The sequence below is a fragment of the Trachurus japonicus genome, chromosome 3 (assembly GCF_045865225.1).
Source record: "Trachurus japonicus isolate A0001 chromosome 3, Traja_1.0".
Classification (NCBI taxonomy): domain Eukaryota; kingdom Metazoa; phylum Chordata; class Actinopteri; order Carangiformes; family Carangidae; genus Trachurus; species Trachurus japonicus.
Window position 1 is genome coordinate 8551552 of NC_140909.1, and position 26250 is coordinate 8577801.

The 26250-nt window shown below is 42.0% G+C and overlaps 2 protein-coding genes across 3 annotated transcripts in view; one reads left to right on the forward strand and one right to left on the reverse strand.

Annotated features, from left to right (window-relative positions):
• The window catches only part of LOC146989544 (anoctamin-5-like), a 29796-nt gene extending 16673 nt beyond the window's left edge, over nucleotides 1-13123 (reverse strand). The window contains exons 1-3 of one of the 2 annotated variants that reach the window (XM_085759222.1): nucleotides 12785-13123; nucleotides 6781-6825; nucleotides 793-857 (exon numbers count right to left, since the gene is read on the reverse strand). In XM_085759222.1, the coding sequence (XP_085615348.1) occupies nucleotides 793-857; nucleotides 6781-6825; nucleotides 12785-12860 (186 nt within the window). In that variant the 5' untranslated portion in view covers nucleotides 12861-13123. The remainder of the gene's footprint in view (nucleotides 1-792; nucleotides 858-6780; nucleotides 6826-12784) is intronic. The other variant, XM_085759230.1, reaches the window with a different exon arrangement.
• Nucleotides 13124-19648: 6525 nt separating this feature from the next.
• igdcc3 (immunoglobulin superfamily, DCC subclass, member 3) overlaps nucleotides 19649-26250 on the forward strand; it is a 63905-nt gene continuing 57303 nt past the window's right edge. The window contains exon 1 of the mRNA XM_085759238.1: nucleotides 19649-20005. Coding sequence (XP_085615364.1) covers nucleotides 19939-20005 — 67 coding nt within the window. The 5' untranslated portion in view covers nucleotides 19649-19938. The remainder of the gene's footprint in view (nucleotides 20006-26250) is intronic.

Below are 26250 nucleotides of genomic sequence, written 5' to 3' on the forward strand. Positions count from 1 at the left end.
CCCAGCTCCCAGACAGTGCAGTAACTGAGCTTCTGTATCAGAGACGTGAGCTCTGCTTGTTACAGTTATTTAATCACGCTCCGACTTAGTGAGATGGATTAGCACTGAAGGGAATCTGCCCCAGTCCTGCAGCGAATCCTGAATTCATACATCACAGAGACATAATACAATCAATGCTATTCTGAATTAATGAATCCAGATGGATAAACCATCGCACTGTATCACTGAAAACCCAGCGGACTGACAGCATTTTATTTCTCTCCCACTCTCAGAAGAATGAGGGGAACTCTCTCGGTGAGACGCAGAGGTTTTGTGACTCAGCAGTGAGAAGGATGTGTCAACAAAAGATCAGTGAGTAAGGCCAACAAAATCACACAACCATAAACACTGACTTAACCGTCCAGTGGGTATTAAAAGAAAAGAAAACATACTGCAGAAACATTACGAACCCAAATCTGACTACTACTGAAAATCTTGTGAATTATTAAAGATGATTTTGGAATTAAATAAAAGATCAAATATAAAGGTGATTAAACAATATTCTTATGAATAAAGATGCATCTCCTCCATACAGCTCTTACAGTATGTGAATACACTAAATATGAAACCAGCAACCAATTAATTATTAACCAATGTAACCAACCAATAAAACAAACAAGATGATCTGTATGTGTTCGTGTATTTATCTTCAAAGAGAACCAGGCAGGTTCCTCCTGTTTCAACCGTTCACGCTAAGTTACCCGCTATATAACATGTTTATTTTATTGGTGCATGTAAATGCTGATATCTTACCTCTTTATGCCCAGGCAGTGCTCCTCTGTCAGGCAGTGAATTGACGCCATTTCCACTGTTTTCATCTGCAAAAGAACAATAATCACATGTTCAGATGAGGAACAGTGGGGATTTAAAGATGAAATCCGTGTAGAAGAGTAAATGAGTTTAAAGTGCAAAACCAAAAACTGCTCTTGTTGTTAAGTCATCGTGTTGATTAAAACTATAGTGCAATATGATTTAAAAAGATCTAATAGCTTATGGTCATAAAGGAATAGTTCAGTTTTTTCATTTTACATTAAAGTGGTATGAACACATTTTTTCCTTTATATATTAGGACAGTTTGGGTGTCAGCACAGCTGCTCAGTAGCTGTAGGATCAGTGTCATCCGGCCTCAAGCAAAGAGACTGACCCAGACACCGATGACAGGTCACATTAAATAATATATTGGCACGGTTAAATTACACAAATTGTTGGAAAAAATGCTAAAGCTAGCCTGAAAAATAGACATGACAGGTGTTTTCCTCCACCTGTCTCCCACTGACATCCAGTAATTTAGCTTCACTGTTTATGTGATGTGCAGGATAATAATAATAATAATAATAATATTTATAATAAGGTTCACTCCAAACCACACTACTGTCCCTTTAAGGAAACTGTCTGCTGGAGCATCTCAGACGAGGCGAGCTCAATTAAATAAGGACCCAATAAAAATCCTGTGGTCTCTTGGCAACATGAGCAAGTACTGACTCTTAGCATATTGGTAAAATGAGACACACACAAACACACTCTCTCAATCCAATGACACACTACATTCCTCAGCAATCCTCTCTCTCTCTCTCTCTCTCTTTCTCTCTTTCTCTGCACACTCTGGCTGAGGGAATGTGCTCATGTAGCTCTGCTCCCCCTGTTATTGCCTCCTGAATGGTGGGAACGTTTCACTTCCTGTATGGGGGAGGCTGGAACGTGCATCAGTGTGGGAGGGAGAAGGGAGGAGAAGGTGGGGGAGGCTGCTGCAATATTAGCCCCCCTCTAAGATGACACACACACTTAGCACACAAAGAAGACCAAGATCTCCCAGCCTCCCTCAGCTTCAACCCGACCCCTGATTAGACGGCGATGATTTGACGGACAGCAGCGTGAGCCAATGACGGAGCGACTCACTGTGGACTCACTGGGCTGGAATGCAAATGAACTCGACCATAGGAATCTGTGAGCTATATAATGGGGCAAAGGAGGGAGGGGGGTGTGTGATTTTTCCAATGCATTCATGGGAAGCTTTTTTTTTTTTTTAACTTGCTCCTTTTTTTTTTGTCTCACTTCCTCGGTCGTGCATAGACAGCCATATCAGAGTCTGGCTTGAGCAAACAGAAGCCATGGGCCTGCAGTGAGTAACGTTTTACTACAGCGGAGAGACAAACACATGGAAATGGGTCAGAAAAGCTGAGTATATAAATAAGCAGTGGACTCAAACTTAACACAGAGAGGACACCACAAATAGGTGTTAACGTTCATTAACTAAAAATAACCGTTCACAGTTTTGCATCGATGCCAAATCACCATAGTCACCGTATAGTTTATAGGACACACAACATTACCCGAATTACCACTAATTTCAAAAGAAAAGCTCAGGATATGTTTTTCTAACACAGTTTTCACCCATGCAACCCAGTTACACTTCGGCAGCTGTCTATTTACAGTAGCTGAGATATTCTCCTGTGAACACATCCACCAGCAGAAACCCAGATCGTTGAAGGAAGAAGCCAATAAGCTGCAGTGCATGGGCTCTAAATCAAAGTGACATTTTTAACTACCACCTAAGAGAGGACCGGTGCTCCGAGTGGCCAAACGGTCCCTGATGTAGCAGCGACAGAAATCCATAAGCTCTACGACTCTGTGAATAATACGAGTGAGATGTGCAGTTCTTCTTTCTCTTTGCTTTTTTATGATCTGATGTTGTACTGTAGGATTTAGAGAGTGGTTTCCTCTTCTTCCTCTTTTTATAGGGCTTCCAACTCATAAAATCTTGAGAATAAGATGGACGACTTACTAGGGCAAATGTCATGAATAAGGAAACTTAACTCTGACCCTTTGACCCCTGACCACTGACGTAAAAGAACAAACCAGCAGCATCAATCAGGTAGTGAGGACGTCCCCCCTGTGAGGGTTAACCAAGGACACATAACAGTCATATAGTGCCTTTTTACTAAATGAGCTTAAAGGGATAGTTCAACATTTTGGCAAATTCACCTATTGCCATAATCCCTATAGTCATAGCAGTAGATTCATTACCTTGAAATAATCATGTATAATTTATGTAAAGTTATGACACATGAAGCAAATACTCAGAACTACTTGCGTTTTTGAAATCACTCCGCCCTGCAGAATGTAGTTCTGGCTGCATTTGCCTCTAAAACAACTCCATCTCGTAATATTACACGATTATCTTATAGCGTGGTGAATGTGCAGGTCACAACTTGTCCACGAGAGCGTTTTGGAGTTGTTGGATTGTCTATTTGATGAGTTTGATGAGGGAGTTTTGAGGGACAGGGGACCTGTACTATTCACCTCCATTGTGTTCGCTGAGCAGCTCACGTCTCTGCCCCGTGGATCTCAAAACAACATGCACTGATAATTAAAGGTAATGAATCTACTGTTGTGACTATAAGGATTATGGCAATAGGTGAATTTTCCAAAATGTTGAACTATCCCTTTAAAATATATGAACTGCATGCATCTCCAAACATAGCCGTTCTGCAGAACAGAGTTTGGACTTCAGTGTTTTCTTATCACTCCTCCCTGGTAGAGGTCAGGTGAGGTCAGATCCTGCGCTTCCCATAATGCCCAAACACCCAAATCTGTCAAACTCCACTGCCCAAGATTGTAAGACCAACACTGAAATAACTTTCATTGTGAATTCACTTTGGGTTATTTTTGGCTGGAACGCAACATCGAGGCCAACCCTGTAATCTGGAATGTCCCTGACTGACGGACTGGCTGGTGGCTGCATTAACACAGAAGAAAAAAAACTTAGCACAGACAACAGGAGCGATTGAAAATGAAGCTTTGACCTTCTAAATATTTCAAATGGGAGGAATAACAGATAAAGACCTGCCTCAAATTAAAGTATTTGTTTGTAACTATATGCAACTATTGAGAATCACAGATGGAAGATCTTTTAACTTTCTCTCTGAAAGAACAGCAAAGCCTTTGTCTTTAATTTATGTGTTTGGTGTTTTTGTCATGCAACGCTGCTGTTAAACTCAGGATTTTACCTTAGGCTTCCCAGATATTGAAAAATTTGACCTAGTCTTTTCAAGATTTTGTAAAACTCCCTCCAAAACTGCAGAAAAAACGCTTTGACAAGATCGGTATTACTCTCCTTGACCAGTCAGCTCATCTCCATTAGTAAGATCAATGGCGTTCCCCTTGAAATCAGGACTCAGTCTTGGTCGTAGGCCCCAAGGCCGCCTTCTCTGTGGCAAACTGGACCAACACAAGGTGCAGAGACCGTGCCAATAACAAGTCGGCGCTCAAAAACAACAGCTGCATGTGTATTGCTTCAGTTGGCTCAGAGATATCTGGCGTATCCATAACAAAGGAAGTAGAAACAGGCCTGAAAATGCTTCCTTCATAAAATAAGCATCATGTTCTTTAAACCAGAGGAGACAATGCTGGCTCACTCACAGTCTCTGCTAAACCGAGCCAAGTTCACCTCCTGCAGATATCCCACTCAGCAAAACAATGGAAAAGCACTTCATGCATATTATCTGACTTCTCATCAAATTGCCTCTTAAAGGGATAGTTCAACATTTTTGGCAAATTGGCCCATTGCCATAATCCCTAGAGTCATAGCAGTAGGTTCGTTACCTGTAATTGTCGGTGCAAGCTATTTTTAGAACGGCAGAGCAGAGCCGCGAGCTGCTGAGAGCTACGCTACGGAGGCTAATGGGATTTCTTGGTTTCCCTCATCAAATACACAACCTAACAACTCCAAAACACTCTGGTGGACAAGTTGTGACCTGCACATTCACCATGCTATGAGATAATAACAGAACGTTACGAGTCAGAGTTGTTTTAGAGGCAAATACAGAAACTGCTTGCAGAAAAACTGCCCCTGAAGGCAACGCGTATCAGCGGTTTTGCATGAATTTACCTAGAAAACAACTCTGTCTGGTAACGTTCTGTTATTATCTCATAGCGTGGTGAATGTGCAGGTCACAACTTAGATAGAATAGAGAATAGAGAATACTTTATTCATCCCTAGCAGGGAAATTCAAGTTAGTCCAGTAGCTCACACAACAATGACAAAAAAGATGAACACAAAAAACATTTTAACAAGTGTTATATAAAAAAAAAAAACACCAGAGCGTTTTGGAGTTGTTGGATTGTGTATTTGATGAGTTTGATGAGGGAAACCAAGAAATCCCATTAGCCTCCGTAGCGTAGCGCTAAGCAGCTCACGGCTCTGCTCCGCCGTTCTAAAAATAGCTTGCACCAAAAATGGCAATGGGCCAATTTGCCAAAATGTTGAACTATCCCTTGAAGGTTAGTAACCCGTTGGACGATATCCAGCAGCAAACCCTCAAGTTACAACACTCACAGGTCGGGCCCATTGAGAAATATCTGTCCACGCTTCAAAGACGACAGATCCACAACAGCTGCTCCTGAAGGCCCATGAGCGCTGGTCAGAATCAGACCTGGACAACAAAGAAAAGAGGAGCAACGCTACACTAGTGTATCAGAATAGGAGGCCACTGGTGCCAGTGTATTGACCCCCAGAGGCATGTGCTGATCGTGCAGAGCAACGAACAGCAGCTGTACGTTCTCTCTCAGCCCCAAACAACCATTCACTGAAGCCCAGCATCCAATCCTAGTTCACCACAACTTTGAAAGAAGACCTTTCCTTTCCTCACAGCGGAGAAGATCCGACTTGAATTTCTCCACCTCTGGATCATATTTAGATGATGCATATTTAGCGCTCAGCAGTTTCAGTTGTCGGTGTGAGTAACCGTCATCAGGAGAGCAGCCCTCTCTCTTCACTGAAATCCCTGAGAGTGAGTCATCAAAACAAGTGGAGAACCTGCTTTTCTCAATCTGAACCGACATCCAGTGACTCGTATTCATCTGACAAGAGGATGTGAGAGGATGTGTCAGCCACCCACACACCCACTTACCCACACAAGCGCACAATATAATACAATACAGTACGGCACGCTCTTCTCTATCCAGAAGTTATCATGAACTTGTGTGTCTGACACCTGAAAGGCTGAAAGTGGGATGTAATTACCTCAAGTTCTTGCACAGGTTCAATTTTAATCTACTTGTGTTTTTACTCATGCATGTGGCAGATATAGCACTAGACATTTTAAGATCCAACCGGTTAAATGTGTCTCCTTGCTGCTATTTTTACTTGAGCATATGTGACTCAAACTGGGAGAGCATGAGACAGACACATTTTAATGGTTGAATAGCTTCTCACCTTCATGGTAAACTGAAGGTTTTTGACAAATACAGACGATTGATTACCTTCTAGGTCAGGAAGCTCCATCACACAGATGTGAAAATCATCTAAAACTCATAGATATCAAGCAGAGAGAGATCACAGTCTCCTCAGATGTTACATGGTCTAATTCCCCACAGCCTTAACTGAAACAATACCGCGTGCACATGCCTCTCTCACTGCAGTATATGAGCGCATGCATCAGTGCTGATTGGACGCTGCAGACATGGACACAGGACACACACAACACACTTAACCGCCACGAGCCTGGCTCTGCAGATACAACAAGAAGCCGAGATAGAGGCTGGGTGAAAGATCAGACAGACAGACGGACGGACGGACGCAGGCAGGCAGGCGTCTGGGTGTGTGATCAGCAGACGAACTCCAAAGCAGCGGATATTTAACAGCCAAAACAAAGACAAGAAGAAACATTGAGGCTATTATTGAGAGACGTGATGAGAGCACGGACAGCCAGGCGTCACAGTAAGCCTCTGATCTGCCCGTACCTGAGTGCAGGTTAATCCTGAATGCGGTCAGCACTGCAGGACCATCTTTAAGGGACAGAGAGACAAAGGTTAGGAGGGGATTAGTAATAAACTATAGGTTAGGAGAGGTAAACACGCATGATCCTCGACTACTTAGAAAGGAAAAGGTTAATAAAAAAGAAGCACTGCTGCATTAGGACACATGAGATCCAGTGAAACGATAAATTGTTTTTCATTGTGACTCAAGCAGAATTAAAAAAAAAGGATAAATACACTTCCACTGCACTCACACTCACTTTCACCAGAGCTAACATCTCTTTCCTCTTCTTGCTTAACTCTTCAGACCCATTAATCACAGACTGATTATGTCAGCAGTCACCTTTTCTCAGGGGAAGTGACACAACACAAGGCACAGATTGACAGCTCGACAACTTCCCTCTATAGGAAACTTCCCTCCGATGTTAAAAGACAAAAGGCCCTATCTGCTTTATGTGTAGATGTGATGGATGTTAGCACTGTGGTCTAAATGAAATGAATCGCAGTGTTAACCACAGTTTAGTAGCAGAAAACCTGAGGGCCTGTCTTCAGTATTTGTTTGCATTTGGTAGATGTGGAGCAAAAACATCACAAATTAAACTATAAAGTGCTTGGATTTGAAATTTAATACCAGAACTCTTGAGTGAAACAAGTCACGATTATCTAGAAGGCGTGGTGGTGTGCATCAAGCTACAGCAAAACCAAACCACAACATCCTGAGCACAAACTGGGTCTACAGTAAGTCATCTAAGACAAGACATCCTCTCTACAGTATCTCTGTCGGCAAATTTCCTGTCGAGTCAGTAAACTTACACACTTGGTCCAGTCAAATATGAATTTATACAATCCTGGAAACTGTGGAATCATATTTGTGAAGACTTGAAAACATAAAAAAAACACAATTTTTCCTCAGGGTCTTCTTAACAGGCGTCCTCGTGGGGCTTTCAGACGAGTCACATGATCTTCATCTACCAGTGGTGTTCGCCCAGTTGTCATGGTAGTGTGGCTGTTTCGTGCCTTAAGGGCATCAACAACACTGTGTTTGTCTGAACTCAACTTAAATAATAATTTGTGTAACTCACAGCTCCGGAGCAGCTGCTAAATGGACGTTAAGATGATGTAAAGATAGAAACCCATTATAGACTAACAAGAAATTTCCTCAGTTCCTCTGACGAAGCTGCTGTTTTTGGGTTACGGGTTGTATTGTCATTGTTGTATCATTTCCTGCCTTATCATCAGGATACTAAAGGCCCAGACGGGACATTTCCTGACAATCCCCGGAAAACTTGAGTAGTGTTATAAAGGCAAAAGAACACATAAGGTCACGCACAGGCTAGAGGCTGCATTGCATTGCATTGCATTGCATTGTGTTGTGTTGCATTGTCCTCATAAGACACTGTGCGTTTGCTGGGGATGCTTGTTAGTGGTAAAGTGTTTCCAGGGAACAGAGGCGGGACTCAGAGAGCAGCTTCCTTGCATCTTCTGATGGATCTGATATGATTCATGCGAGATGACAAACGGATAAAAGTGTATTTGTTGCTGCTGCCTTCATGTAATCAGGTTAGGAGATACTGTACGGTGCCATTACTGGCTCAGTTTTTCATACACAGCTCATACATAAAACATAATTCAATGACCTACTACACTAGAGCGGGCTTGCTTTTCCTCTGTGTCACTGTTTCATGTCCATGCACCCCAAGGGCAGGAAACGGGCCAAAGCAAAACCTCTGTCTCGTGTTTGTGTGTCCAGAGGTTTTTGCACAACATTATTGTGACAGTGAAGTTGAACTTTGACCGTTTCGATGTCATCACTTCATTTAAAAAACTGTGTTACATAGTACGATTTCTAGAGTTAGTTTAAAGGGATAGTTCAACATTTTGGCAAATTGACCCATTGCTATAATCCCTATAGTCATAGCAGTAGGTTCATTACCTTTAAATCCCATTAGCCTCCGTAGCGTAGCTCTGAGGAGCTCACGGCTCTGCTCCGCCGTTCTAAAAATAGCTTGCACCGACAATTAAAGGTAACAAACCTACTGCTATGACTATAGGGATTATGGCAATGGGTCAATTTGCCAAAATGTTGAACTATCCCTTGAATTAGGTCACAATGACAGGGTTCCTACACATTTCAAAATTCCATACTTTTTCCAGACTTTTCGGTAAAAAAAATTCAAATAATTTGTGACATATGAGTAAATAGATGTGTATCATGTAAATAAATCATTGAGTTAATCATTTGTTTTCATTATTCTGAATTTGTATGCCATTATGTCACCAAATAATTTCCAGGAGATTGTAGCTATAGGTACAATGGTGCATACAAAATAATTAACCCAAATAACTTGAGATAAGACCAAACCCAGATAAGAAATATATTTCCGTACAATAGTTTCCATTTTGTATAAAATCTAATTCTACACTTTTCCAAACTTGCGTAGAAACCCTGAAATGACCTTTAGCTCTGCATGCACTTGAATCTAATCAGTTCATCTTTAAGTTGAAGTGAAGGTCGTCGCTGCAGTCGGAGCTGTTTCTGTCCCGGAGACATAAAAACCAAAGTCTCAAACTTGTCTTCACAGTTCGAGTGCGTCTGTCTATCCTCTGTGTTTGCTCCGAGGAGATCTACTAGGTTGATTTCCACATCTTATTCAGTATCATGCCTCCATCAAAAGGGGGGGTAATGCAATTACTAGGCCTGTTTCCATAGCAACTTGTTGGCTCTGTTTCACCTCATCAGACTGAAAGATCACTGCATCGACTTGGCTGCAGGCGCACAGAGTCATATCACCTTAAATGGGAGCAAATTCCTTAAAATATGAGTAATTTCCAGGAAAAGCAACTAAAGCAAGAGTCGGTCTGATAAATATTGCTCAACTGTTCCAGAAAGATGCCAGAATAAGAAGAGAGAGCCCAGTTAAAGATATGATAAAATGTTTTAGGTGTAAATCACCACCAACCAAATTAAATTCAATTTCATAGCACATCTGGTGTGTTTCCAGTTTCCAGCGGCTTTTTCTATGAGTCAGTGTTTGACCAGCTGTGAGCGGAGGACCACAGTTCAAACACAAGGTGAAGACAGACGTCCTCTTCCCCTCTCTCTCTCTCTCTCTCTGCTTCCTCTCTGCAGCCGAGGGTCTGCAGCCCTGATAACTGCCCCAAACAAAGCTTTTGCAGAAGGAGAAGAGTCTATTAACCCACAGCTCAGCCCGAGATAAACAGACACGTGTCTCTATTAACAGCTCACTCATTAACAACATAAAGAGTGTACGACTGCAAATTGAAAAGAGAGTCGAGATTTCATTATGTTCACTCAACGCAGACTTGGATTCGACATGAATGCCGCAGAATAAATCATATTAATATTTCATGTCCTATGATGGTGCAGTGATATCAGCAGCGCTGGTTCACGGTTTGTTGTTTGTTATTTAATTTACCTGTTAAAATGACACATTTTTATTACGTTAAAATATCAATAGACCTTAAAAATAACTTGCACATTCAACTATCTTAGGCGAGGTGAATGAGAAAGAAGTTGTAAACGTACATGTATGCTTCTTTATTTGGTCTATTTTGAGTGATTTTAGAAAGTCTCATTGAATAGACATCTACAGGTGCAGGTAACCAGAGGTGTGTAATATATATTTTACATGTGCAAGATCTTTTTCTTTCGATCTATATAACATTTATGAATTAAGTTTGAATTACTGAATGCCTTAATGAATGTTGATTGATTGAAAACTACAACTTGAAACTACTATAATTAGCTCATTAAAGCTTTTGAGGATCACTATAATAAAAACCTGAAATGATCTCTACGTACAAACAGTATTCACATCCGTGTCTAGTTACATCCGTAACAGTGTCATAGCTACATATTGTTAATGAATAATGTATCTTAATGAATAAATAGCTTGATAAGCTAAGTTAAAATGGGCATGTGGACTGTGGACTTTTATATATATGTTTCTGTTTCTCTTCAGGACAGGAATTCCTCCGTATCATGTTAAAAAGCGGCTCAGCTCTTATCACAAGAGCACCAGACTTTTCCTTTTGCATTTCATCATGTGTTCAGACCAGCAGAGCTCAATAGATAAGGTCAGTCAATACACGCGCCATTTACTGTACTCACTGTTTCTTTGAGACCGCCTCTACTTTCATGTGTGTGTATTTGCTTAACCTGCAGATTTCTGCTGGAATTTAACTCATTTGTCTTCTAATCTAAAGGACATGACACGATTTCCTGGACATCTTCAGATTTCTGTCCTTCAGATACTGAAGTTGTGAAAATGAGATTAAATTTACCGCTGCATATTAGAGTTTCAAAAGTCAATAAAACCGGTTTAAATGAGGATTTTAAGTCCTTGACAGAGTGATTGATTGTTGAACAGGTACACAACATCAAATGAGCACCATTACAGTGCATTACACTAAACTAGGGGTAAATTAAAAAGTTTTTGATTTCATGCATTGTTAATAGGAACTTGTAAGTGAAGCTGCCATTAAGGCAAAGCAATTAGTCCTTGACCGCAGGAAGTGGCCTGTTCCTTCTTTTTCACACACTCAATTTAAGTGTCATTTAGATGAATGACAGTTTGAATATTAAGAACAACACAACCTGATAATATTTAAACCTCACTGTTGTCCTATTTGTCTGTGACAAAGACTGAACTGTCCTGTTGTCTGTAGCTTGAATGTATAAATTCTGTGCAGCTTCTTCACTTTCCTCTGACTGGCAGCTGCTGTGTGTGATGTAAGAAACCCACCACAACCTGATGATGCTCGAGATTTCTGCCTCTTGGATGTTTGTTTGTTTTCTTTGTCACTTCTTGTTCCTGATGGGAATTGTCGCATCTCAGTCCAGATCTGCTCTTTTTGAAACCGGCCTCATGATAATAACCTCTGCTTTGATATGGAGCTACATATCAGATTAACTTTAATTTAAAAGACCACCGCCCCTCTGCTCTGATACGAGGCGCCCTGTGGACGGGGGAACTGTAAAGAAGTGTGTCCTTGGAGATTCACCGTGCATGGACACAGCAAATACCACTTTAATTCTATCATGCTAATAATGTCAGAGAGAATAACAACGGTCCAGACTGTCCAGACCACAGGACGGAGCCTTGTGAACAAACGGTCTCATAGTTTGTTGTTTAGTGAAGAGCCAGGGACTGTCTCAGATAAGGGAATTAAACACTGAGCTAGATAAAAAAAAAATTGTTTTGTCGCTGTCTGGGTGACTGTGACTTGAATTGACCCAGATCTTTTTTTTTTTTTAAAAAAAGCACCTCAGTTTGTCCAGTGTGACCTCGCTGACCCCACAAGTCTTAAGGGACACCTCCAACGGTCACACACACGTCATGGGATCGGTGCTAACTTATAAACGCTCCTGTTGTGCAGGAAAATCCTTTTTTTTTTTTTTTCTAATGCTGGGTTTATCCTGCTCTGAGTCCTGAGCTGGGAGTGGGAGATGACCCTAATTTACCCAAAATCCTTCACCCACTTCATGACGTCACTGTGCACAGTCTCAGTGGTAAAAACAGCTGCCAAACTGGCACAAAGTTAACTACACATAACTAACTTTAGGAAAAGCACATTTAATTTGGCTTTGGACTAAACTGAGTAACTGAATCAAACTGACAAACACTAACACTGGGTGTAAAAAAAGAAAAAAAATGTAGACATGTAGAAATAAGGATTTAGTTTCTTTGCTGGATTGGGAGGTTTACTTTAATGTATTTATTTGTTTTCTAGAGGCTTTAATATTTAACATGAGGATGTTTTCTTCAAAAAGTTGAATATAAGCGGATGAAATCATCAGTCCAGTGGTGGGAAATGAGGATTACTCACACGCCAAGTCATATTTTCCTACATGCAGTAGGCAACAACCGCTCCTCCTATACCAAAGCCTCCTATGTAGCTACACTACCACCGCGACCACCACATGCTGGCAAAAGCTAATTAAAACGTGTTTGTTTTTTTTAATTACCTGCTGTGTGTGGGTCCGTGGCGCTCTGCAGCTCGATCAAAGTTTCATCCTTCGCCTTTCCTGTTATTCGCCTCATAGCGGACCGCGGTGTGGTTATTATAGCGGCTTCACCTTCTCACAGGAGCAGCGGGGAGGAGGAGGAGGAGGAGGAGGAGGAGGGAGATGTGATCCCGTCGGGGTCGATGAACCAACACCGTGAACTCATCAGCTGCTGATCACACTGAGAAAAAAAAAATCAACGAGTTCGATCCCGATCAATAATAGATGGTAGATGGATCATATTTACATTATAACCGATCTCCTGGTTAAACTGTGCCCTGCTGGGCTCCCTGGCTCCACCAGAGAAGGGCAGCCACACATAAAGGGGAGTGGCATGGGTTTCTTCTTTTTTTAGTCGGCAAAATATGTGTGAGTGTGTGTTTGTGTGAGGGAGGAGGGGAGGGGAGGGGAGGGGGGTTTCTCACCTATGTAACAGTCAGAGTACTGAGGTATAAGCCGTTAAGTAACCACTAAACTCTGTTGACGTGATGTCAGCTGGAGAGAAAAGCAGGTCACCTGTGATGAGAAAAACCTCAGTGTGACTGGGGTCTGAAACAGAGTGACGCCCCCTGGTGGCCGTTTACAGGACTGCTGCTGCACACATGTAGTAGTGAGGAGGACAGACAGAGGAGTTCATGTTTGATCACTTACTGTGGCAAGGAAGTGAAATATACTTTAAAGGGATAGTTCAACATTTTGGCAAATTGGCCCATTGCCATGATCCGTCGGTGCAAGCTATTTTTACAACGGTGGAGCAGAGCCGCGAGCTGCTCAGAGCTACGCTACGGAGGGTAATGGGATTTCTTGGTTTCCCTCATCAAACTCATCAAATACACAATCCAACAACTCCAAAACGCTCTCGTGGACAAGTTGTGACCTGCACATTCCCCACGCTATGAGATAATAACAGAACGTTACCAGACAGAGTTGTTTTAGAGGCAAATTAATGCAAAACCGAAACTGATGCACGTTCCTTTCAGGGGCAGTTTTTCAGCAAGCAGATAGAGATAGAGATAGAGATAGAGAAAACTTTATTGATCCCAATGGGCAATTCAGTTTGCAGTTGCACCTAGCCATGGTGAATAAATAAATAAATAAATAAATAAATAAACAAAGGACAATACAATACCACAACCAGCATGACGTGAAAAGAGTCTCAGCAGTCTCTGCATTTGCCTTGAAAACAAATCTGTCTCATAACTTTCCATTATTATCTCGTAGCGTAGTGAATGTGCACGTCACAACTTGTACACCAGAGTGTTGTTGGATTGTGTATTTGATGAGTTTGATGAGGGAAACCAAGAAATCCCATTAGCCTCCGTAGCGTAGCTCTGAGCAGCTCGCCGACAATTAAAGGTAACGAACCTACTCCTAACACTATAGGGATTATGGCAATTGGCCAATTTGCCAAAAAGTTAAACTATCCCTTTAATTATTTATATGTTTATATAAAGCTTTATAAATCAGTTATAAATCAATAATGAAAAACTGTGGAGTCTGTTTGTTCTCCTCCAGCTGTCACTTGACCTCACTTCAGTCTTTATTGTCCTGCAGTAAAATGAGCCAAACAAACAAAAGAGAAAAACAAAATGGGACCATTAAAATTTGGGGTAGAGTGTAAATTAAGTTGTCACACATGCATTAGTCCATCGACCCTTAAATGAACCATTTGAACAACCTGAAAAGACCAGCAAGCCACTCATTAACTATTTACTGCAGGCTTGATTGACTATTGTAAAAACACACTTACCGTATTAGTACAAATGACATAGGTACCGTATATATGTTTGTTGGAGGCTTGTTCAGATTAATTCATAAGAATAATAACTGCAGAATGAATGACTGAATGACTATCATCCCTTATTAATTACTTTTCTCTATGATCTGAGAACCCCATGAGTGTTTTTTAATGACTTAAAAAAAAAAACGTAAAAACTTAATGAGCTCCTTTTACACAATTTGGTGTAAGAAAGCACTTATTACTGGCTCATAACTGATCATTAATGGCCCAGAGTGATTGATTCATTAGTCATTATTACAGACGTCAGTTCAGGCCTGTGTTAATGATGCAGGGTACATACGCACGGGGCCTTAAGAGTATTCGACCGACCAGTTCGACCACAACACAGACCGGAGCCTCAAAGTGACCAGATGACTGAGTTGTGATCCCATATTGTAGCTATATTATTGTTCATTGTATTGTGTCTACATCAACATCACTGCATCTCTAAAAACACTTACAAAACAACAAAACAACATCACACAGGATCCTTTTTAAAGAAATGACCATTATCATCATCATCATCATCATCATCGACATAATCTCTACTCAGAGCAGCTTTGGGATCGAGACAACTCATAAACCACACTGTACCAATTAGCAGAGGCAGGGGTTAATGGGGTGGCTGGCCTTTTCTGGTTTCAAATACCTCACTCAGCAGATTAAACCAGTGCCGACGGTGGCCTTAATTGGTGTACGCTGTCCCCAACCAAAGTAGCACCTGCTGTCTTCAGCTGATATTGAAGCGCTCCATGATTTAATGGGGGCTCTGGCCACAAATCCCAAACTCCCCGAATAATAAGCCATAATAAAAATAAAATAAAATAAAAGATAAAAACACTCTGTTGTTGTCTGGCCTCAGTGTCAGGGGTGTACTCACCTTCTTTACTTACTGTAAGTAAATATATAAACACATTACAAGTCGTACTTAGGTGGAAGGAATGATTAAAGTGAACATACAGTTGTCTTTAAGCAGAAATAATGCTCCTGTGAGTGGTAAACTATTATATAGGCCATTATTAGATCGTTAAATGTTAAATCTAAAGGACCAGTGCTGGTTGAGGTGATGCCAGTTTTAAATTAACTTTAAAGGGATACGCCAACATTTTTTTTCGTGTCTCACTCCCGAGTCCATGACAAGCAGATAGACACCATCCTTTCGACTGTGCGTGCAGTAACAAGGGAGATAGAGCCGTATCGCCCGTAATTAGCTTAGCTCAAACGCTGGAAGTGTATGGGTAGTGTTAGCCTGCCTCCTACCCGAGCTGAAATCAGCAGTCAGCATTTTAGCTCTGAACTCTGTAAATATATCACTTTATTAACATTTCAAACATTTTTAGGCGAGGAAGTAGCTGTTTAGATCAGCAGTGTGTCGTTAATTTGTCTAAATACCAGCTGTTTACAATTTTGTTCGGACGAATTCGGCGCTACTCAAGCTAGCCGTTGTGACCAACGCACTTCTGGTTACTTTCAAAATAAAACACCCGTTGCCCTTTACATACAGAAAACCATGACGACAGAATTTGTGCTTTTACTTTAAAATAGGAAGCTATCCTACCCTCAATGTAAACCGCTTTGCTTGAACCCTCCGTTTTGACCAATCTTATCCCGTTACCGGCATTTGACCACTCAAGATGCCTTACCGGAGAGTTTTGTCAGCTCTGAGACGAAGATCGGCCCGCTGGTTTCCGTTCAGAGTTGCTGAAGAGTTTCTCTGATGACTTTAGGTGGAGGCAGGCTAACACTACCTATACACTTCCAGCGTTTGAGCTAAGCTAATTACGGGTGATACGGGCTCTCCCTCGTTACTGCACGCACAGTCGAAAGGATGGTGTCTATCTGCTTGTCATGGACTCGGGAGTGAGGCAAGACACGAAAAAAAAATGTTGGCGTATCCCTTTAACTTTATATCCACTGTGGAGGCTCAGTAGACAAACAGCCCCCACATCAGAAACCAGGATTACAGCCTCATGATTGTTTGGCTGCCAAGTTTCAACATTTATGGTCACGTCGATCATCACTGGATGTATCATAAGATAATCAGTACATGAATGAATTAGTGAGTTGTGACCAAAACACGTTTGTAAAATCACAGTGACCGCTGATCTTTAAAATCATAGTAGCACATTCATGCGTCCAAAAACACCTGAACTTCAACTTCAAACAACTTCATTAATCCCCAAAGCTGCCAGTCACAGGCACAGAGAAAAACAAAACAAAACAAAAAACAAACAGGATAATCACAATCAATCAATTCACAAAAAACTTTGCAAATAGTGGATACATGCACATACAACGTCTCCTGTCCTGACTGTCACTGGTACAAAAGAATATAGGCAAAAATTAAAGGGATAGTTCAACATTTTGGCAAATTGGCCCATTGCTATAATCCCTATAGTCATAGCAGTAGGTTTGTTACCTTTAATTGTCGGTGCAAGCTATTTTTAGAACGGCGGAGCAGAGCCGCGAGCTGCTCAGAGCTACGCTTACGGAGGCTCATGGGATTTCTCATCTCATCAAATCCATCAAATACACAATCCAACAACTCCAAAACACTCTGGTGGACAAGTTGTGACGTGCACATTCACCACACAATGAGATAATAACAGAACGTAACGAGACGGAGTTGTTTTAGAGGCAAATTCATGCAAAACCGCAGATTTTCAGCAAGCAGTCTCTGGATTTGCCTCCTAAAAGTATAGGGATTATGGCAATGGGCCAATTTGCCAATATGTTGAACTATTCCTTTAACAATACAAAATTTTAGAATTTGCACCTCGGACTTTCCTTTTCTTGTTCGTTTGTTTTTGATTATTCAATTAAAATCATTGTGAAAAACTAGATGGTTCAACTCTTCGGTGAAGGTACTAACGGCCCAGAGACATATTGAACATGACAAAGGCCCCCATGAGAGCTGCTTTGTTTGTGTGTGTGTGTGTGTGTGTTGAGTATTTGAGTAGACATCTTCCTGCCCACATAAACCAAACAAAGTCAACTAACTGTATTAACTCTTAGAAAAATGTGATTAACCAGAGCTGTAACTGTAGAACAGCACCACGATCAATAGAGTGAAATAAAGTGGCTGCACAGGTAACTCGTTTAAAATCTATATGAATAGAAGCAGCAGGTGTGTTTTATTTGTGTGTGTGTGTTGTTAGGAAGAGGGGGGCAAATGTAAAGAAAGAGCCCCTCCATGATAATGTGCCTTTAGTCTGATGCTAATTTACTTAACTTCATCTTAATTTCCCTGCAGGACGCTGCGTAACGAGTAGTGGATGTGTGACAGGGGAGATGTAGCACATGTTTCCTCCACTGGGGGGAGATAGAGGACAAGGAAACAAACACAGCTTTGTTGTAAAGGAGCGTTTCAATTAATGCAAAATTGAGCTTTTTTCCCACATATCTTTGTTGTTTGTTTGACATTTAACAGTCACTTCATACAGAAGGTTGGGCAGGGACCAGGGGGCCTAAAGGTTCAGGGCTCCCGGGGGCCTGAGCCCAGCTGACATGTTCAGTAATCCAGCCACGTGTTCACTTACATTGACCCCTGTAGGTTTAAATTACAGCACCACTGTACACTGCATCATCCCACACTGCTGGTTTTTATTGTTCTCATATTTCTCCCTCTCGTGTTTCCATCACACATTTTATCCACATACAGTTTGTGCCGCCTCTCACATGAACTGTTCACAGTCAGCATGTTGAGAAATGTAATTAATTGTAATTAGCGCAGAAGTAATTAGTTGGTTATTGGATTATAGCTGCAGTTCAGCAGCAGAAGAAAAATAACTGGTAACTGTTGTGATGTATTATTAATCGTTGTAGCCATTTTCAGGCAGAAATAGAGAAAGAGAAAGATAGAGGATCAATTATAAAGATCATTATTCTTTGTTTGTTTTGTTTTTCTGTGTTAAAATGAGGATCTTTGTAATGTTCACACAGAGCAAAACATTTAAAGATGTCACCACATGGTCATTTCTGATATGTTACAGCCTGAAGTAATAGATCAGTCATTCATCAAAATAACGCTCAAATCAATCATGAAAAGAGAGAAGAAAAAAAAATCATTAACAGACCAACTAATTGAATTAGTTTATTAATTCTGTAAATCTAACCTGATGAAAGACAGAAAAATCATTTATTCTTATAGATTAGTTTATTATGAGCTGCATTGCTTTGTTTATTAGTCTGGACATTGACCACTGCAGTAGCCACACAGTTGTTTTTTTAATGTTGTTGTTGAGGAGCATGAACGGACGTGATCGATCCACCGGGGGGCGCTGGAGCACGCAACAACCACCGCTGCTTTGTTGTAATTGAGTGTTGGAGGTCCTTGTTTATTTATCATATCAGGTTCACTGCCACTGAACCACCAGCTTTAAATAAAACACATCCACCACCCGGAAATTACATAATATTTATTATTCTAATGTCATTTTACTTTAATATTGTTTTAAAAATGACTTTGCCAGACTGTGATATGTTAGATAAATTGATTTATAGCTAGAGGTTGTTTTGTTGTCATCACTTGTCTCATCAAATATTTGGTGTGCAGCTGCTGAACCGATGACAGAGGGAAGATGTGCTGGAGTTTCCCCACAAACTGTTCACACTGTGTCTCAGTCTGTTCATATTGTTATAGGAACATGATCATCAAGTCCAAACATCAGGCTGCTTGTAATTATTACATAATAAACCCTGACATCTGCTTTTATTTATTTATTTTAATTATGAATATTGTTATTGGTGATGTTGTAATTACTTGTGTAGGAGTAGCTATTAGCTGTAGTAGTGTAGTAGTAGTAGTAGTAATAGTAGTAGCAGCTGTTGTGTTTGTTGCAAAAAAAAAGAAAAACATGCAGTTTTTGCAGGTTTCCCATGCGTTGGGTGCAAAAGCAGTCGGCTCTTTTGTTCCGAGAGCAGATTCAGCGTGTGTGTATATGTACGTGTGTGCGTGAGTGTGTGTATGTGTGTTAGAGAGAGAGGGAGAGGGAGAGAGAGAGAGAGGGAGAGAGGGAGGAGGGCTGTCTTTGGGAGGATACAACAGAGTGAGTGAGGAGGAGAGAGGCAGAGCTGGATGCTGACAGACTCCTGATAGATGGTTAAAATGGCGAAAGCTTGTTCGACCCCAGCGAGCCCCCAAAGTGCAGCGCTGTAGGTCGGAACATGTAGTGGCCGGAGCTGGATATAATCTCTCACTGTGTGGTGTGGTGTGTGTATACTATATATATACACACATATATGTGGGTTTTTTTTGTTTTGGGTGTTTTTTTTGCATCTCTTCACCTCACATTGTTTTCTGCAAAGTGCTGGAATATTTTCTAGAAGTGTTTAAATGGCATCCACAAGGCGCCGCCGCCTTGTTCCGTGCTTTTTGGGAATACTCCTCAATGCTTTAATCGGTAAGTATTTATTATTTATTTTTGTCACCGGTGTGTGTCTGTGTCTGTGTGGTGGTGGTGTGTGTGTGTCTCTCTCTGTGTGTGTGGATGCTTCAGGGTAGTGGACAGCCGCTGTCAGTCTGCTGCTCCCCGGAGCTCGGTGCACGCTGCAAGCCGCGATGGGCGCGTTGCTGTCCAGTTAGTTTTAACCCTGAACTTGGCCCCTCTGCGCCGGGCAGTAAATGTCAGTGAGTCGCCGGCTCGCTGCTGCTGCTGGAGCCTCGTTGTGCACTGCGGCATTTATACCTGCAGGACACCGAGGTGCATGTGGATACTGAGGGGGGGTTAAAGTTAGATTTTGTGTATGTGTGCGTTATTGTGCATAAATCTTTGTGGTACTACATCTTCAAAATCATCCAGCAGGCTCGTGGTCGTGGTGGTGGTGGTGGTGGTCCTGGTTCAGGCTGCCCCTCACTTCATATGCACAACATGTTCGAGTCCAGATGGCTCTCTGAGCTCCCACATCTCCAGGCAGCAGCAGTAGCAGCAGCGGCAGCAGCACCGGAACAATACACGGTAGCCACGTGCAGTCGGTGTGTTGAGCAGAGTTTCTGAGTTGTTTTCATCAGTGTATATGGGAAGAAAGAGGGTTTGAAGGAGGTGCAGACTGATCCACTGGAGGAGGAGGATGATCAAATGCTGCTTTGGGAAAAGTCACATTTTATTGCTCTGCACTGGTTGGAGCTCGTGGGAAAAACACCACACTTCTCTGGTTTCCCAGCTCTCATCAACACTGGGTTTTAATCAGGTGTCCTGGGGGGCCAATATTATACAGCAACTTATCTCCTGTTGTAGGCGATCAAATGCACTTAATGTGACTAATTTGATGCTGATATCTGAATTAGGACCAAACTCATGCAACTTATTGTGTTGTTTTTGTAGGTTTACAGGCTGCTGACTTGGATCCACTGTTGTTGTTATTGTTGTTTTTATCTCAGTCTATAAATCCAGTTGTGTGATTAAACTCTTCAAAGTATTTTTTTTTAAAGAGGTGTCATGCTTTCATAAATGGATGGAGTTAAATTGCATAAGACGGAGACTTTTAAAGGTGATGGAGTTCCTGTCTGGTCGGTCGGAGCAGCAGCACACTGGGTTGAAGTGACAGTGGTTATTGCTCTGAGGATGGATTAAAAGACTGTAGTTGTTGCCTGCTGGGGAGAATATTTGTACAGATTAAATGTCAAGACTGTCCCTCTCCTCCCTTTCAAATTTTCCTCTCTCGGCCCATTGTTCATTATGATAGACAGTTTCTCTCTCTCTATGTGAGGCCCCCTTAATTCAAAGGCCAGGGAAAGTATTGAGTATTTGCAAAGCGTACCACACAGGGTCCCACAAAGGCCCCCACTGGAATCATAAAGGCCAGTACACAGTGGTTCATAACATGTCCAGTCAGAGGGCTGGGAACAAAAACTTCAGAAAACACAGCTCTGTGATGGATGTAATTCCAATATACCCGTCACATTAAAGCTGCCTGAGCTCTTTCAAGTGCTCGTCTGCCTCCGAGATTAGATTCAGTTTAGATAAAGGCACTTTTTTAATGGCATTTTAAGCAGAGTTAATATGAGCGACAGAAGCGCTAAGACGAATATCTGTGTTATAGATCTCTAACGGATTGAAGAGCTGAAACTCTGAGGTAAAAAATACAACTGATCTTTCCAGAAGATGTCATCATCATCATCAGAAGAAGAAAATCTTGGGTTTATCAAAGGCTTTTCGAATGGATTCACCAGGTTTCACTTGTGCCCCTCCAGCTTCATTAAAAAGGAATATAGGAGTTAAGTTGCAGCATAAGAATAAACACCGGGGCTTAACTGCATTTCTGTTTGTGTTCCTGCTTATTAACGCTGCTGTAAACTCATTTATTTTTAATCTAAAGCCACCAGGATGTATGTGGATTTATCATGAGCAGGATTAGGATTAGGACTGCTATAGAAAGATACCATGGGTGAATTATATTATGAGGGACAACTGTGCTGCAGAGGTGAAGTGTGCAACAGCTGGTTCCCTACATCTACTATCATGACAACATATGGACGTTTCTCAGCATTTCACTGCTGCGTTTTACTACAGGAGCCTCCACTACTTTCATGCCAAACATTATACCACGCTGCTGTTATTGAAACAGGTGAATAGCAGCAAACTGGAGTATATGAGGTATCAATGCTGCTGCTTCTGAAGATTCAGAGAGCCATAATGCTGCAGATGGATGGAGTCCTTCATCTGTGCACTCCATCTATATGTAGAGTAACTCTTTTAAAGCGCAGTACTCGACACGTATAGAGACACGTATAGTGGGTCTGTGCCTGTTTAACAGCCCGCCACTCATGCAGACAGGTGGCAGCGTGCATCAGTTTCTTCAGATATGGAAATTCTGCTTCAGCCGTCCATCTATATAGCTACATTGGCCAGGATGAACCTAGTCTTTGTGCAGTGTGCAAAACAAATCAAACACAACCAACTGATATGATGTTCGTTTGTGTGCTGTTGATTCATTTATCGTTAAAGGTCAACATTTTGGCAAATTGGCCCATTGTCATAATCCCTATAGTCATAGCAGTAGGTTCGTTACCTTTAATTGTCTGTGCAGGCTATTTTTAGAACGGCGGAGCAGAGCCGTGAGCTGCTCAGAGCTACGCTACGGAGGCTCATGGGATTTCTTGGTTTCCCTCATCATCATATCTCACGCTATGAGATAATAACAGAATGTTACAAGACAGAGTTGTTTTAGAGGTAAATGCAGAGACTGCTTGCTGAAAAACTGCCCCTGACAGGAACGCGCATCAACGGTTTTGCATGAATTTGTCGAAAACAACTCTGTCTCGTAACGTTGTGTTATTATCTCATAGCGTAGTGAATGTGCAGGTCACAACTTGTCCACGAGAGCATTTTGGAGTTGTTGGATTGTGTATTTGATGAGTTTGATGAAGGAAACCAAGAAACCCCATTAGCCTCCGTAGCGTAGCTCTGAGCGGCTCTGCTCCGCCGTTCTAAAAATAGCTTGCATCGACAATTAAAGGTAACAAACCTACTGCTAGAACCATAGGGATTATGGCAATGGGCCAATTTGCCAAAATGTTGAACTATCCCTTTAAAGTCAAAGGCAAAATACACCAAACATTTACTGTTTCCAAGAATTCACTTACAGAAAATTGAATATTTAGTCAGACAATACGAGATATTTGACAGCAACACCTTTAGCGTCCTTAAGTGGATATTTTTCCACAGTTTTCTCAGGTTTTTACAGAGCAAACAGCTCGATGGAGAAAATAGTCGGCAATGAAAAAAAAAAATAATCGTTTTGCTGCAGCCCTGGGCAGCACTAAATCTGAACAGTATAATACAGCATTATTTTCATAGGGGCTATAATTTGGTATGATGTGCAGCAGTCAGTCAGTAAACCATTATATCCTCACTCTGCTGCCTGCAAGAAGCCTGTGGTGTGTATGTGTGTGTGTCCTAAGCTCACTTAGTCCTGTCAGTGTAGCCTGTGTCTGCTAACTACATCTGTCTGTCAATAGCTGGTGTGTGTGATCCTCTCTTTACTGTTGCAGCAGTAAACCTTTGTGCCAGCCAGCCAGCCTGCCACACTTAACAGTGAATAGTAAAGCCAGAGCCTGAGCCACATTTAGCCAACACTTGTCTCTGGTCTCAACCCTGTAATCCTACATGGCCAGTGTCTCTTCTCCTTTTGCACAGAGAGAGCATTAGGGACGTGTGTGTGTCTGTCTGTCTCCTTATCTGACCGTGAAAATCCACCACAGCCTGTATAGATTCATGTCTGTGAACACGTGTGTGTGTGGACGGGCAGTTTCTCCAGCTGTGCAGCGCTCTCTCTCTCCCTCTCTTCCTCTGCTCTGAGGTGCTCAGCCTTCACAAGATAACCTTAAACCAACCTAAGTGCAAAAAATCCTGTGTCCTTTGTCCTCTGTATATCTCGTTTTTGCCTCACTGGATCTGTCTTAAGCTTCGCCGTTGTGTACAATATGATTTCCTCTGACCTTTCTCACACCCTTGTTTGTAACCTCCGAACCACCCGGAGCTCTGAATTGCATTAGCAAGCCACTTTGGCAGCATTTTATTTATTTATCAATGTATTTTTATGCATTAGCCAAAAGCCACAGCCCAAGAAGTTTCGCACTGTTCCAGCTAATTGAAGAAACTGATTAATTGAAGTCAAAAGGAAGTATATACAACATCAATAAAGCTGTTTAATCAAGTCCAAATCAATGACATTGTAACGCAGTCAGCGCTGAACCATCATTATCCGGCTTGCTGCAAGGCTTGATAACACTGACTAATGAGATTTGACAGCTGAAAATAAAAAAAGCCTCCAATATGGTTCAGTCAATCTCCACAAAGGAAGCTTGAATGTTAAAACACTTTCATGTCGCTTTATACTACATCCTCGCTTTTTTTGTCCAGAAGCATTTTCTATGCAGCTAGAAATTGCATTGCTTCACTTTGAGCATTATCCGATGTGTTGATCAAACATGAAGTGTGACTGAGTGGATGTGAGGCTGCAGGCGCTTTGCATGCTTTTTTTTCTTTCTGTCTTCTTTCTTCTGTTGTGTGAAAACGTGATCTTTGTCGGACCAAAAGGAAACAGCGAGGGCTCGGTGGGCAGCAGCAGCAGCATCATGTCGGAGCAGCAGCAGCAGCAGCAGCAGCTCGGTGCAGAGGGATCACCGCCTGCCTGCCTGCCTCCCTGCTGCCAGCTAAGGGTTAAATATTTCTCCACCGCCACCCCCTTGTTTTTCACAAGTGGTAGCACTGATGTCTCTCTGGTCCCATGGCCATTTTACTTACCATGCTGTATGCTGTGTGAAAAAAAGGAGGTGTGTGTGTGTGTTGGGATGGTAGGGGTAGGGGTGTGGGGTGTGGGGTGGGGGGGCACATAAAGAGACGACACAGAGGAAGAGGAAACGTTCTTCATATTCGTCTCCACATGAACGAGTGTGTCAGTGAATTCCTCGTTTGCACCTAAGGGGAAGTATCGCTCGGCTGGAATTTGGGGGATGAAGCCGGAGGTTCTCTGTTTTGACCCTTGCGCTTTGCCCCCTCCCCTGTTCCCCTCCCTCTCCCCTCTCTATTGCCCTTCCCCTCCCCTCCCCTCCCCTCTCTATTGCCCTTCCCCTCCCCTCCCCTCCCCTCCCCTCCACCTCTCCCACCAGATTCCAGGGCCTGGGGCAGAGACTGGTAGTTTTTTAAGTCCATCACTGAGCGACTGAAACATGATACCAAGCCGAAGTCCACTAGAGCTCCTTTTTTTCTCTCTTTTCTTTATAGTAGCACCACCACTGCAGGTCAGGCTGTTTACATCCTCTATTTATCATCCACGCCGCCCCTCTTCCCCTCTTGCACTCTTCCTCTTTTCCTCTTTACCCTCTGAAAGCACAAATAGAGAAAAATCAGATCTGCTCACTCCCATCTTCAGGTGCAAAGCAACAAACCGGTGCATCTCTCCATCTGTAGTGATGATGGTGGTGGGTGAAGAAGAGCGAAAGATCACAACGAACGCAGAGGCAAAGTTGCTGCCACTATAGTTCAAACATACACACACACACAAGGCTATACGTGTGTGTATGTGTGTTTGCAGTACAAGAAGAACACATGCACACACCCCGGATGCATTCAATCTATAGCCTATAAATTCCCTTGTGACTGTAGCCTGGAGGTGGCTAAGTCAAGGCTTTTTATTCATGAGGTGTAAAGGCCTGGTGAGCAGCAGCTTTCAGTGACATGACATTGGAAGCGTTATTCCTATTTGTTTAGGTGTCAGGACTGATATGAGAAGTGTTACTGTTATACGTTTCCCTCACAGCCTTGGATTGTAATTAGTAGGCATAGAAACGGAAACAAACAGAGCTTCAGTAACCAGTCCGACAATATCAGTGTGAATGAAATGTATTGAATGAAATGTTGGGAATGAATTGGACTGCAGGTTATAGTTGTTGTGAGATCACGGCTGTTTTAACCTTTGCACTGAGCAACAGATTGATATTGGAAAACATTTTACTCGTTACTGTTCTATAACACAAACATACAATATGGTTTCTGCATATGTTGCTGCTCTCAACCTCGGAGCCTTGAACAAAACTCTGAATAGTCAAAACTTCAACCTAGACCTAAAGGTGATCTGAAAGGGTTCCCACACCTAGGAAAGTGAAACACAGAAATGAGAATTAACATGAAAAATGACACACATG